Source organism: Chlorocebus sabaeus, chromosome 2, assembly GCF_047675955.1.
Source record: "Chlorocebus sabaeus isolate Y175 chromosome 2, mChlSab1.0.hap1, whole genome shotgun sequence".
Taxonomy (NCBI): Eukaryota; Metazoa; Chordata; class Mammalia; order Primates; family Cercopithecidae; genus Chlorocebus; species Chlorocebus sabaeus.
This window is the reverse complement of record NC_132905.1, coordinates 59165450-59179577: the sequence shown is the minus strand read 5'-3', so window position 1 is coordinate 59179577 and position 14128 is coordinate 59165450. Positions and strand designations below refer to the sequence as shown.

The following is a 14128-nucleotide window of genomic DNA, read 5'->3' as shown; positions in this document are numbered from 1 at the left end:
CTTGTTCTTGTCGCCCAGGTTGGAGTGTAATGGTGTGATTTTGGCTCACTACAACCTTCGTCTCCCAGGTTCAACCAATTCTCCTGCCTCAAGCTCTCCAGTAGCTGGAATTATAGGTGCCTGCCACCATGCCTGGCTAATTTTTGTATTTTTAGTAGGGACGGGGTTTCACCATGTTGGCCAGGCTGGTCTGGAATTCCTGACCTCAGGCAATCTGCCTGCCTCAGTCTCCTAAAGTGCTGGGATTACAGGCATAAGCCACCGTGCCTGGCCACCTATGTTTACTTCTAACAGTTTTATGGTTTTAGCTCTTATATTTAGGTTCTTGATCCATTTTGGTTAATTTTTGTATATAGTGTGAGGTAGGGATCCAAGATCATTCTTTTGCATGTGGCTATCCATTTGTCCCAGCATCATTTGTTGAAAAGACTATTCTTTACCTCATTGAGTAGCAGAAATTGTCACCCTTGTCAAAAATTAATTTACCTAAATGTGAGAATTTGTTTTTGTATTCTCAATTCTAGATACATATGAATCAACAGTCAATATTCCATTGATTTCTGTTTATTTAGTACCACAGTATCTCAATTACTGTAGCTTTTCAGTAAGTTTTGAAATAAGGAAATGTGAGAAATCCAACGGTTTTTTTTTTTTTTTTTTTGAGACAGAGTCTTGCTCTGTCACCCAGGATGGAGTGCAGTGGCGTGATCTCGGCTCATTGCAACCTTTGCCTCCCAGGTTCAGGCGATTCTCCTGCCTCAGCCTCCTGAGCACCTGGGATTATAGGTGCATGCCACCATGCCTGGCTAATTTTTCTATTTTTAGTAGAGATGGGGTTTCACCATGTTGGCCAGGCTGGTCTCGAACTCCTGACCTCAAGTGATCCACCAGCCTTGGCCTCCCAACTGTATTTCTTTTTCAAGATTGTTTTGGCTATTCTGGGTCTCTTGAATTCCACATTAATTTAAGATCAGTTGGCTAATTCGTAACATAGAAACCACCTTGAATTTTGATGGGCATTGCATTTATCACTTGCTTCATGATGACACTTAAAAATGAATATGCAAATTCATATTTATGTCATAAAATTTCACTTGAATAGCAATGTAGTCCTAAGTTTTCCTATGAAACAATTAGAAAACTTAAAAGAACATATTCATTTTTGACATCACATATGAACACAGGGTTTCAGTTTGTTTAAAGACTTTATTTACAACAGATGTCACAGCAAGTTAGTCATAAAAATCATCAGAATCATCAGTGTTATGGTTTCTAGGGCGTAAAGCAGCCTCAATTTCTGAGTCACTGTCGTCAGACTCATCCCAGAGGGCTGGAAAATAAAACCAGACAGTCATTTAACATTTCTGCACTCTGGTTAAGAGCTTACAAAACAGCAGAGCACGGAAGGACTGGTTAAGCGGAGTGTCGGTCTGCAAAATGCCTAACAGGGACACCACGTGATGTACCTGACCAGACACACCCAAATGCATGTCATACTGCACAAATTACACAAAGTGTGTCCTATGCACTGTTATGGAAAACAATTTGCAGAATACTTCCTTTTCCCTTCTGTGTGCCCAACTCTTTATTACAGGATAGAGATTTAAAGTCAGGGTTACATGGAAGCAGGGTTCCCTGGTGTGCTGTATCAGCCTGATGCTGCCCCACCTCAGCTGTCCCTCCACTTTTATCTCCAACTCTTCTTTATGAGAGCAGAGAGGAGAAGGGAAAGACGTGACAGAGGAATAAGCAGAGATGGTTAGCCTGAGACAGGGCTTTGGTTCACATCGTTTACTTGAGAGGTGATCCCAGGAACCATGGAGACAGTGTAACAAGGAAGACAGGAAGCCAATGAAGGGTATGATGATGAGTGGGTGCCTGGCAGTGAGTGGACAGGCAGGGCTCAGCCTGCTGGGGCCCCCTGAGAGACTGCGGAACTTTCCCCAAGATTGTCCCAGTGAAGAGCAAGGGAGCGGGGTTACTGATCCACCAACTTGCCTCTGTTGGTTGAGGGTTGCTCTCAACCCAGGGCATCAACTCCGTGGTACTCTGGGCTGCCTTGTGAGGGCTGAGCATGCTCTTGCAGCCAGAGAAAGCCCTCAGGTAGAGAGACACAGCTGCTTGGTGCAGGAAGCTGTGGGCGAATTGGAGCTGAGGTGCCCTGTGGGTGGTCTGGCAGGATGTGGTGGTGGAGTGCACCGCGTCTACTGCATCAACAATCCCCTAACTCTGCGGACGCCCGCATGGCAACACCTGCCCGTTCTGTGCTGACTTCTCATATGCGACCCAATCTCATCCTCACACCAGTCTGGCAAGGTAAGTATTAATGTTTCCATTTCACTGAGCAAACAAATGGGCGCTGAGGGGGTTAAGAAATTGGCCACAATCACTGCCTGTGAGTAGCCAAGCTGGGAGTCCTACCCAAGTCATCTGACTCAAGCCCGTACTCTCCATCACAACCCATTGGGTACTTGTCTCCCCCACAGTAGGTAGCTGTCCTTCTAGAAGAGTGATTCACACTGGGGTGCTTGCTAAAAATGCAGATTCCTAGGCCTAGGTTCTACAGCAGCTCTGAATTAGTTTCCACGCTGCATTAGCAAAGTGGAACATACTGGGTGCTAAATAAATAGTAGATATTTTTGTTATTGGCAGTAAAACTATTAATCGAATTATACCTTTAATTTAATGTATAAGCAGTTTAAGAAGACAGGAGCTGAGAGAGCCCAAGCTGGGCAGGGGATATGCCACAGTGTTATGGTAGAAGGAAGGCTAGATTTTTCCTGTGAGCTGGGGGTTGAAGGATGAATAGGAGCTCATTGGGCTGAGGAGAAGGAAAAGGAACTCCCTACAGAGGGAATAACACGGGCAAAGGTACAGAGGCATAAGTGTGGTACAGCTGAAAAAAGCTGACTGTGGCTTGACCCAAACAGGGGACCTTGGGAGGAATAAGCTGGAGAGCAGAGCTGAGGCCTCCCAGGAATGGAGAAAGCTCAGACTACCCTGCAGGCACAGGGAGGCATTGGCAGTCCTTACACAGGAAGGTCAGGGGAAGCCAGGGTTTGGAGGCTGGTGGCCAGGTGAAGGACAGTCAACAGCTGGGAGGAACTCGGTATGAGGAAACCAGTTAGAGTTACTCCAAGAGCCTGTGCAGTCATGAGCAATGGGTGCTTCCGAGGATGGCGAGAGTCAAGAAACATTTTATTGGTAAAATACACGGTGCCAATAATTAATTAGACATGGAGGCCAGGATCCCCTGCAAATTCATACTTGCAAATTACAATGCTCTGCCCCTGAGGTCCATGGCACCTGTGTGGTCCTGTCTGTGAAGAACGGAGCCTCCAGAAGCCCCCAGGCTCCACCCCAGGGAGAACTGCAATGGCAGTCCCTGTGAGCATGCCCGCTTCAGGACTCACATGAGGGTGTAAACAACAAATGCATGTCACAGAGTTTTTTGGTTAAAACACAAAAAGAAAATCTGTTGTCCGATTATCTCTCTTACCATTAGATTTTAACTTGATCATGAGTTTCTTTTTGTTTTCATGCCTGCAAAATAAAGAAACAGTCTAAGTTCTGAAAAAAAAAAAAAAAAAGACAATGAAACCAGTATTTTCATAATGAATGCATTAGAGAAGGAGTACTTTGATTCACTGGAGGCCAGAACTTTACACTTACTTCCCAGAGTTTAAAAGTAAAGGAAAAATATCGGGATGCAGCGTGGGCTCGTTGGGAGGGTCGCTACTCAACAGCATTGCTCCCGTCCTGGGTGTGTCCCCTTGGCAGGTCTGCATGGCCCACCCCGCGCTGCTGAGCTGTGCCTGTGTAGGGCCACGTGTTCTTGGGGGAGGATGATCGCATGGGCCCCTGAGGCAGAGGACCGGTTTCCCTCAACAGTCTTCTGGAAGACACTGATGCGTGAAGCTTTAGTGCTTTCAGGCAAGCTAAAAATGAAACACTGACAGTAGGGAATTCAGGATGTTGGTAAGGAAGTTAAAATACTGAGTCAAACCAGTGGCAGCAATACTAACAGCCTAAGAAAGGAGTTCAACACAAACACCTGGTAGAGGGCACTGCAAGTGTCATACAAATGCTAGCGTCCATGGCATCCAGGACCCAGTGACTTCTTGACTGAGGCCAATATGGCAAGAAAACTGGCTCCACAGGATACGATTTCTCTGTGTGCCTTTTCAGGAGCTTTTGCAATTTTAATGAATTTAAAAGTCTCCCCAGGCAGCAGCACTCGAATGTTTTATGATGCTGAGATTTTTTAAGAATTGCCTGAATGGTCACAGGAGATGTTGGTAGAGAAACCATTCTTGGTGCATAGTTTGACGCTTTGCCCTACCCCACCTACCACCATTGCCCTTCTCAAGGCCAGGACCTTGCTCTTCTGACAAAGGAAACCCTGCAAATATCTTTTCCTTCCCTTTGGGCCAAGTCTGGTTGACTTTTGGCTTAAAAATCTACCTGTTGCTATAATTTACTGTTTTTTCAGAACAACATGCTTCGCTAATGTATCGTTTTCTAGGCTATCTTTCAGTGTTCCCTTTAAATTTAGTGCCTGTTTCTTTAATTGCCATGACTGAGTAGCACTCACAGCCATTTCTCCATGAAGTCTGGAAGACCCCTACGAGCATCTGGAAAGGCCAGCAGCTGAATGACAGTCCTGGAGCTGCCAGGATTGTGGGGACCTGCCAGTGAGGTGAGCCTGAAAGAACCCATTTTACAGAAAGTGACACACACATCACACACACACTCAATGCAACCGCAGGGATGTCTATTATTTCCCCACCTCCCGCTATCTGAGGACACTGGGCTAGGTGCTGCAGGAGAGGGTGGATTATAAAAATGCTAGGAGGGGTGGAAAGAGGCTAATTTGCCAGCCACGGTCCATATAAGAAGAGCCACAGGGGGAGCAGGGGAAATCTTTGCCAGCTGGGAGGACGAGAGCACTGTGGCAGGCGATCGGGGGAGTTGCAGGACCACAGAGGAAGCCAGGCACCTCCAAAGGCAGAGGCCTTCACAGGCCAGGACTGAGGAACAAGGTGTGGCAGCAGGGAGCCCCTGACACAGAGCTGAGGCCTGTGTCCACTGAGGACACAGTGGCAGGTGAGCTCAGCTCCATCTCAGCAAATGGTACCCCCGACCCACTAGTCCCCCCAACTCCCTCTCCAGTCTCCACTCCTCCTTCCTCCACACCCAGTCTGGCCCTTGGTCCTGCCAATTCCCCCACCTCCCCACAATACTTCCTGCAGTCCTCACTAGTTCCCTGGGCACTGCCAGCACACTGGGCAACAAAACTATCAGCTCTTGCTTTTATCTCTGCAACAACTTCCTAACTGGTGACACGTACTCATCTTGTCCCCTACAATCCATTTCCCACTAGGCAATGAGAGTGAGCTTTCTGAAATGCAAATCTGGTCACTCCACTTCCTCGCTTAAAATTCTTCAATGCCTTTCCATTGATTTCTGCACAAAGACCTAAATCTCAAGCAGTGCCTCCAAGGTGGATCCCCCAGGAGTGTCGTGCTGTCCTCCTGGAGTCTTCCCACTTCTGACACCCTATCTTCACCACTGAGTCCTCGTCAAGTTGCTGTTTCACATCCACTTGTGCAGCGAACAGATGTGCCACTCCTCCCCCTCTGAACTGCAAGCTCCATGTGGGCAGTGACCACACCTGTTTCAGCTCACCTGGGTAACGCTGTGCACAGCACTTAACAGGTGCTTAGTATGTTCACTAGGAATGAACAAGTGAACCTCACTAAGCATAGGGCCCTGCTTAAAGGCATTTGATCAATATTCAATTATATAATACTTGATTTACATATTTTTACTTAATATTGCACTTCAGAATCAAGTTCAAGTTTCTTTGGCTTCCCTGCTGGCAAAGAAAAAAAAACAACAACCCAGAAAAGCTAAAGGGGGAAAAAAAAAAAAGGAAAAAGTCATGCACAAAGGCTGTAAACACAAACAACATGAGAACCGTCTATGCGAGTGTGTGTTAGTTGTCACTTAACTCATCAAAAGCAATCAGCCAGCAACGCTCAGTCCCACCACGGAGGTGACCCACTGAGCATTTCAGGGACCTCGCTTCTGCATGTGGCACTCTAGGAAAAAATGATTTCCTGAAGCCATGTCTCTATGAGGCCACTTGAACTTGCTTTTTCTGTTTGTCCTGTGGTTACACAGTGTGGCTTTGAGAACATTTAAGCCACAGGGAGCCAGTAAACATCCCAGTGAAATGCGAATTAATTGTGTAATGGTTCTTAATTGTCTGTGTTACTGGTTTTCTCACAGGAAACATGTTTCAGAGCTAAATGTGCGTGGTGCATAGTCTACCCACGGAGACGGACAGAGCGTGCTTTTCAGTGTTTTGTTCTCCACTCTCATATCTAAGGGGCAATTATTTTTCCTTTCGGGAAAATCTCTGAAAGTCAATGTGACCCTGCAATTCATAGTTGATTTTTTATTATATAGAATTCTTAGGGTCAACATTTTTGTTTCTCTAGGTCACGCCTAATATGTAAAGCTAAGGCAAGGCTGATGGAGAAGCCTGAGAACTTTGTATGGTGTGCTGCACAGAGCCAACTACTTTGGCTACTAGAGTAGATGAAAGAAAAACAAAACTGCATTTCAGAAAGTAAAATAAATCAAAGAGTCAAGGTTGTAGGCCATGGGATACGGTCACCATGTGGTCTTATGTGCTTGGAATCTAACTGCTGAATCTTTGCTGAGAGTGTAGAAGTAATGTTTTCATTTTGTAAGGCAGAGGTTTTCTGTAAAGAACCACAGAGTAAATAGTTCAGGCTTTGTGGGCCATACGGTCTGCCACAACTACTCAACTATGTTTGTAGCACGAAAACAGCCATGGACAATTTGTAAACTAAAAGATGTGGCTGTATTCCAATTAAACTTCATGTATAGACACTGAGATTTGAATTTCATGTAACTTTCACATGTCATGAAACATTATTCTTTTAATTTTCATCCAACCATTTAAAAATGTGAAAACCACTCTTAGCTTGCGGGCTGTATGGACCCGGGCAGGGGCCTGGGCATGGCCCAAGGGCCATTACCGTTGTAAAGAATTGCCTCACATGAGGCCCATGCTGCAAGTCAGAGAGCCTGCCTTTCCCTGCACCGCGGCTCAGGGCGACTCTTGGAACCCTGGAGGGTAGACTTGGTATTTTTCCCCTAGAAGTTTACAACTGGACTGGAGGTCCTACTTCAAAATAAACCATGTTCAGGCAAGACACTGCAGATGATTAACTGAGTAAATTAAAATATAACCATGTTCCACTGGTCTCATTTGAATGGGACAATTGGCTGGGTGTGGTGGCTCACGCCTGTAAGCCCAGCACTTTGGGAGGCTGAGGTAGGTGATCGCCTGAGGTCAGGGGTTCGAGGTCAGCCTGGTCAACATGGTGAAACTCTGTCTCTACTAATAATACAAAAATTAGCCAGGCATGGTGGTACGTGCCTGTAATCCCAGCTACTCAGGAGGCTGAGGCAGGAGAATCGCTTGAACCTGGGAGGCAGAGGTTGCCGTGAGCTGAGATCGCACCACTGCACTCTAGCCTGGGTGACAGAGCGAGACACCGTCTCAAAAAAATTGAATTAATTAGTTTTAATTAATTAAAAAATAATGGGACAATTATCTCTGCAGAATTTCCCAGTAGCTTTGGTCATTTTTTCTCCCAGCTGTTCCAGGAATGCCCCATTCCCATTAGGGAGGTGCTCACTTGTTGCCATTCTGCTGTGCTGACTTCACCACATCTCCCCCTCTACCTAGCCATTAAGCCATCTTATTTTGGATGCATTTTGGTAACTGCTTATAATTTCCCCTGCTATTGATAAACCAGATTAGGACAATGCTAATCAACGTCACTTTTGTTCTCAACCTTGTTAAACTTAAGAAGTTAGGGCCAGCCAGGACTTCAACAGAACAGGTTTTATCTGAGAGCAGCCCTGGTACACAGTGAACACTCTACACATGGAGTCAGGATGACACAGTGTGCTATGGAAAACAGTAACAATTACGTGTCAGTGGTTCATTTTATATGAACAAAAGGCTAATGTAGCTAGAATTGGTCTACACAGTCAACATCAATATAAAGTTAGATAGTAAGGATGACTGACACTAGTAGGTTTTGCTTTGTGGAGCCAACAAGTAAAGACAAAAATGAGACACAGAATACCCAAGGCCAAGAAACCCACTATTCAATTAGAACACGGCATTCAGATGATCAATCCAGAGCCTTCACTGTACAGTGGTGGAGCCCGGAGAGGTTGAGAGATGTGTCCTAAGACACACAGAGTGAGCCAGCAGCAGAGTAGAAGTGGAACAAAATGCTCCTCCTGGGACACTCCTACAAATGCACACGTTGTAGACACCCGCCCCACAGGGCCTCCTGAGCAGCAGTAAAACAGTAGGACAGGGAGAACCCTGCCGCAGCATGTGCCTGGCTATGTGATCTGCTTTCAGAAGCTGAGACAGAATAAGCTCTGGGGCCAGACAGACTCTGCTCATTCGTGATCCTGGGCAAATTCTCTACCTCTTCAAGTACCAGTTTTCTTGTCTGTGGAATGGGGACAGCAATGCCTTCCTGGAAGTGTTCTGAGAAGTTTGCAGACAATCCTGTGAGAGCCTGCAGAAAGCAGACTTCAGTAAGCAGTGCCACTGCACTGTCAGCACATGTGGATCAACAAAAGCATGTGCTCAGTTTGGTGATGTGCAGCCGTGGGTTCTAAGTGGAGGTGATGAGTATTCACACACTGGGGCCGAGGAATGGGAGGTTTGGGGACAGACGGAGAGAAGACAGGCCTGAGATGCATGAAGTTTCTTCCTCGAGGAACCTGACAAGTGGGTGCCCTTGAAATGGGAAGAGACAGGGCAACTGCCTCAGCCAGGCCTTCCAAGAGCAGGGACAGAGTAAGGCATCGGACTCTATGCTGGGGCTGCAGCAGCAAACAAGACAGACTCGCTCGATGCCCTTGAGGTGCTCATGCTCCAGTGAGGAGACTGACACCAGAATAAATACCATGAAATGGGCTAAAAAGGCAACTGTGGGGTTGGCTGAGAACTGATGACAGTGGAAATGGGGGATGATGTTCCAGGCCTCCAGCATGTGTCAAGAGCTCTCATCAAGGTCAGGGCCCGAAGCCAGACACCTTTCCATCAGCAGACAAGACAGCAGCCAGGAAAGAACCCCAGTGAGACTCTGCAAGTGTGTTCACACAGGTCCTGCTTCCTGAAACTGGAGATGCATGAGCAGACGGCATATTCACAGTCATCACCAGTCATATTCACAGTCATCACCAGTCTCCCTTTGAAAATGTATGTGTCCATACACACACATTCACACACACACTCTCTCTCACACACACCCACACACTTACGCAGATAACTGTATGAAATGCATGATTCCCTGCAGCTCAAGTACATGATGCCATACAGAAGTAGGTGAACTTGTACAAACTGACTTTTATTTAAAAAAAAAACAAAACTAGAGTGAATGGTGCAGCTATACATCCATGCTTACTCACTCACGAAGTGCAATGACTATCCAGCACTGGTGATTAAGAAACCCGCTGCTGGGCACGGTGGCTCGCTTATAATCCCAGCACTTTGGGAGGCCAAGGAGAGAGGATCACCTGAACTCAGGAGTTCGAGACCAGCCTGGGCAACCTGGCGAAATGTCGTCTGTACCAAAAATACAAAAAATTAGCCGGGCTGTGGTCCCAGCTGCTTCGGAGGCTGAGGTGGGGGGATTGCTTGAGCCTGGGAGGCAAAGGTTGCAGTAAGCAGAGATCATGTCACTGCACTCCAGCCTGGGTGACAGAGTGAGACCCTGTCTCTAAATAAATAAATAAACGAAGCCTGCCCACTGTGGGAGGGAGGGTATTGGGAAATGGCTTCTATCCCTGCACTACAGATGATAACAGAAATAGCTAGGGAGACCACAGGAGGGGCATGCTGTACAGCCAGGTCTCTGCTTAGGAAACTTTCAGAAGGTTGAGTTAAGCCTTGAAAAATCTAGAAGGCCTTAACCAGGTAAAAGAGTGGAACAGGAGCATTCCACTAAAAGCCAGGGACATGAAATAGTGGGTCATATGCAGGCATGACATGCGGTCTGGTTGTTAACTTTCTTGAGCAGGGGGACAAGGGGAGCTGGCTGGTAAGGGTGTGTAGACTGCCCGTGCTTGGCAGGGGTGCAGGCAACAAGGGCCCCCTGAGAGATTTGTGGCAGCAAAGGTGGGTGTCAGATACTCATTCCTGGCCAGAGCTGGAGCAGGGGGTGGAATTTGGAGAAAAGAACAGAGAGAAAGCCTCATGCTAGTAAGACACTGACTCAATTTCATGGTCAATATCTTTTTTTTTTTTTTTTTTTTGAGACGGAGTTTTGCTCTGTCACCCAGGCTGGAGTGTAGTGGCACGATCTTGGTTCGCTGCAAACTGCCTCCTGGGTTCAAACAATTCTCCTGCCTCAGCCCCATGAGTAGCTGGGATTACAGGCACCTGCCACCATGTCCAGCTAATTTTTGTATTTTTAGTAGAGATGGGGTTTTGCCATGTTGGCCATGCTGGTCTCGAACTCCTGACCTCAGGTGGTCCACCCACCTCAGCCTCTCAAAGTGCTGGGATTACAGGTGTGAGCCACCGCACCCAGCCATCATTTTTTTTTTTTTTGAAACAGAGTCTTGCTCTGTTGCCCAGATGAGTGCAGTGGTGCAATTTTGGCTCACTGCAAGTTCTGCTTCCCAGGTTCATGCAATTCTCCTGCCTCAGCCTCCCAAGTAGCTGGGATTACAGGTGCACACCACCACACTTGGTTAATTTTTTTTTTTTTTTTGTATTTTTAGTAAAGACAGGGATTCACCATGTTGGCCAGGCTGGTCTCGAACTCCTGACCTCAAGTGATCTGCCTGCCTTGGCCTCCCAAAGTGCTGGGATTACAGGTGTGAGCCACTGTGTCTGGCCTGTCATATCATTTTTTAAAAAAGAAAAAATAGCCATGGCCTATTAACAAATATACCCAAGTTATTGTGACTTTGAGGCCTCACCAATTGAGTGTGGCATTAAGACTCAGAGGGTCCTGCCAGGAGCACTGTCTATGATGTCCAGGATAAGGAGGAATGGCTCCCGGCAGGAAGTGTCCTTCCAGTTCTGAAGTCTAATTAGCAGGCTGAAAATAGCAAATTTATGAGAAGACATGGTCTTTAGACTCCAAATTCTAAAATTTTAAGTAATTTTTGACTGCTAGCGGAAATCAATATTACAATTTCTAAAGGAGCAATTTCAGCTGGAACGTTCCTCAAAACAAACATATGTTTCTGAAAAACAGAAGGCAAAAAATAATCCAGAAAGAAAAAAATCCCAATGACTGTGCCAACAAATCTCTGTAAACACTAATTTTAGGTTTTAAAGGCCTACCAGTAATTTAACAAAGTCTGAGCGCCCCCTGATGGTTAATCAGGGGTCCTACAGAAGATGCCACTTTTAGCTACCTGAGGTCAACTTGTTAACTTTTCTCTTCAAATAATCAAGCAAGTCATTGTTCTTATTTGCTTTGTGCAGAAAAAACAAAGTATGTAGGCTTGTGATAAGAAACGTGACATGTTTAGGAAGCTGCCAATTCAGTGGAATTTAAGAACGGAGATGTGCCAAACCCAAGACAGAGAAGAGTGCTTTTATATAAGAACCTAAAGGACTTCCAGGAAAAACTCATTTTTATTTCACTGGACTATTGGTTCCTTATAATCTTTATGTTATCCTGGGGAAAACGGCACAGTGACCAGGCAAAGACAGAAAATGCCACCGCCCCCACCAGAGCATCAGCTGCAGGCTGGCGCCCTCCACTGGCCGCTCTGGTGGCTGCAAGGTTGGCACAGAATGCCACCCATGGTGGCCCTGCCAGGGAACAGTGGCTGGGTGACTTCTGCTACCTTTCCCCCAGGCAATTATGCTGCAAGCACACACCCTTTCCTTTTGGTAAAACATTATCTGGTCCAACCAGTAAGCTGAAGTTACAAGGCAGGAACCAGCAAGCTAAGGGCAGGCTGTTAAAATATACTCTCCATTGAACAAATGGATCCGGGAGAGTGAAAACCGCTTGCTGGGGAAGGTAAAGCGAGACAATGTTTGCAGAGGAGAGGAAGCTCTGGCATGCACCCCTGAACAAAAGGGAACAAGTGGTCTTTACTTGGAGAACGGCTTCCTATTAGGACTCACTCCTTCGTACATTATGCCTTTCATCCCCACTCAACCACAAAATGATTTTGCTGAAGCAAATACAATGGTAGAAAAAGATTTACACTGAAAGAATCTTTAATAATAAACTGTTGCCAATCTGCCTACTTGCCCGTGATTTATAATACAATAAACATCGGATTCTATTACGGCTCATGCACTGAAGCTGCTGCTCTGAAAAAACGGCATATGAAAGCACCCGAACCCCACCATCATCACAATGAAATGAGCATGTATAAATGTGCTAAGAGTATCTCTTTGCATCTTTTATAGCTTGTGTGTATTAATCTGTAACGCTTATTAAGAAAGTCATTGCTATGCAAAGCAGCACCCAATCCCTTTCTCTGGCTTTTCAACAGGAGTGCACTGTTTAGCCAATAGGACGGACCCTCTGGCCCTCATTCTGCATTCATCACAGGCAACATTTGCACAATGTATCTCTCAAAGGCGGCTGAAAAGAAGGCCTTAATACTCATGTAAACAACTGCAAACCAATTACTTAATGAATCAGGCCCACACATAATGAGGTGCAGACAAAGAGCTATAAATGCATTTTTGCACCCAAGCCGCTGCTTTAAAGTAAAATCCCTCAGCTGTAGTTTGGGCTTAACTAGCACATCATAATTATTGTCTCTAGGACATCAGAGGAAGCCATTTTTTTTTTTTTTTTAGGTCCAGCGGGTTTTTTTTTTTTTTCTGAGGTTGCTCATCAGCTCACTGACAAAATAGAGCAAAGAAGAATTTTAAAAGTGCTACAGCAGCACTGCACTGTTATGTTTATTCTCAAGTACCGGGTTTCGAGACCACTTGTAAAAGCAATAAAGCACAAGGAGTGACTGCAGTAAGTGGGATCCTTAAATGTAAGCCTCTAAGAAATTTCAGTGAATCCAGCACAAACAGCAAAACTGGAGCTCTCCAAAGCCCAGGGTGGCGTATTAACAACACCAAACCCAGCACAAGAACCAAACTGTGACAAACAGCACGCCAAACCTACGCACTCCGGGCCCAGACCTTTTCATCACTGGATTATTATCAAGTGCCTAGAACCAAGAGTTCCTTGAAGGCCTTTTTGAGTGTGTGTCTTTTTTTTTTTTTTTTTTTGCTTGTTTTCTTAAAGCGGATGATGAAATTACTTGTAATTTATTAGGAAATTCATTTCATACAGAAATACTAATAACAAAAGGCCTCTGCCTCAATTTGAAGGAGGAAAAAAGTTTGATTTTAGTTTAGTGAAATATAGACAAGATGTGAAATTATTAGGCTGAGAAATTTTCTACAAAATCCAATTGCTTTCTCAATGTCTTTAAACATTTCCCAAAGAACCTATGTAAAGACCGTTTAGGAAGAACTGGGTTTTTTAGTGCCTCTATATATTATTAAGCCAAATGGTAACATTCGGCCCTGAAAACTATCTGTAGAATTTACTGTCTTTTAAAATTTCTTTTAGGAGACCTAGAACTTGAATTTATAATATAATCGTAATAACATAATACTTTTAACACTCTTCCTGTCCCATTTACCTCCCATTTCCTTCAAAAATATGGATGAAAACTCAGGCATTAAAAATAATAACTTCTGATAATTAAATGAGTTATCTCCCTAAAACTGAACTTGTCAAGTTTCTAAAACCCGTAATTTTAGAAATTCAGTCTAATTTTAATATATACTCCAGGTTCTAAAAACACTGTATTGTTTTATAAAATATGAATAAAAATAGGATTTTTTTGTTTAAAAAGTTCAACATTCCTGGCTCAAATCATTTTCTCTTATGGAACATTGTATGTTATACTAGAAATGTAAAGTTTCTGTTCTAAAATTTCATCACAAACAAGCAGTTAATTCAAATGTAATATAATCATCTGAAGGACATCTTTTTACTGA

At 44.9% G+C, this 14128-nt stretch overlaps 1 protein-coding gene across 5 annotated transcripts in view; it reads right to left on the bottom strand.

Annotated features, from left to right (window-relative positions):
• Positions 1-1186: 1186 nt before the first annotated feature.
• The window catches only part of KIZ (kizuna centrosomal protein), a 130289-nt gene continuing 117347 nt past the window's right edge, over positions 1187-14128 (bottom strand). For all 5 annotated transcript variants that reach the window (XM_007961557.3, XM_007961517.3, XM_007961545.3 and 2 more), the window contains 2 exons: positions 3500-3543; positions 1187-1330 (listed from right to left, as the gene is read on the bottom strand). In XM_007961557.3, the coding sequence (XP_007959748.3) occupies positions 1233-1330; positions 3500-3543 (142 nt within the window). In that variant the 3' untranslated portion in view covers positions 1187-1232. The remainder of the gene's footprint in view (positions 1331-3499; positions 3544-14128) is intronic.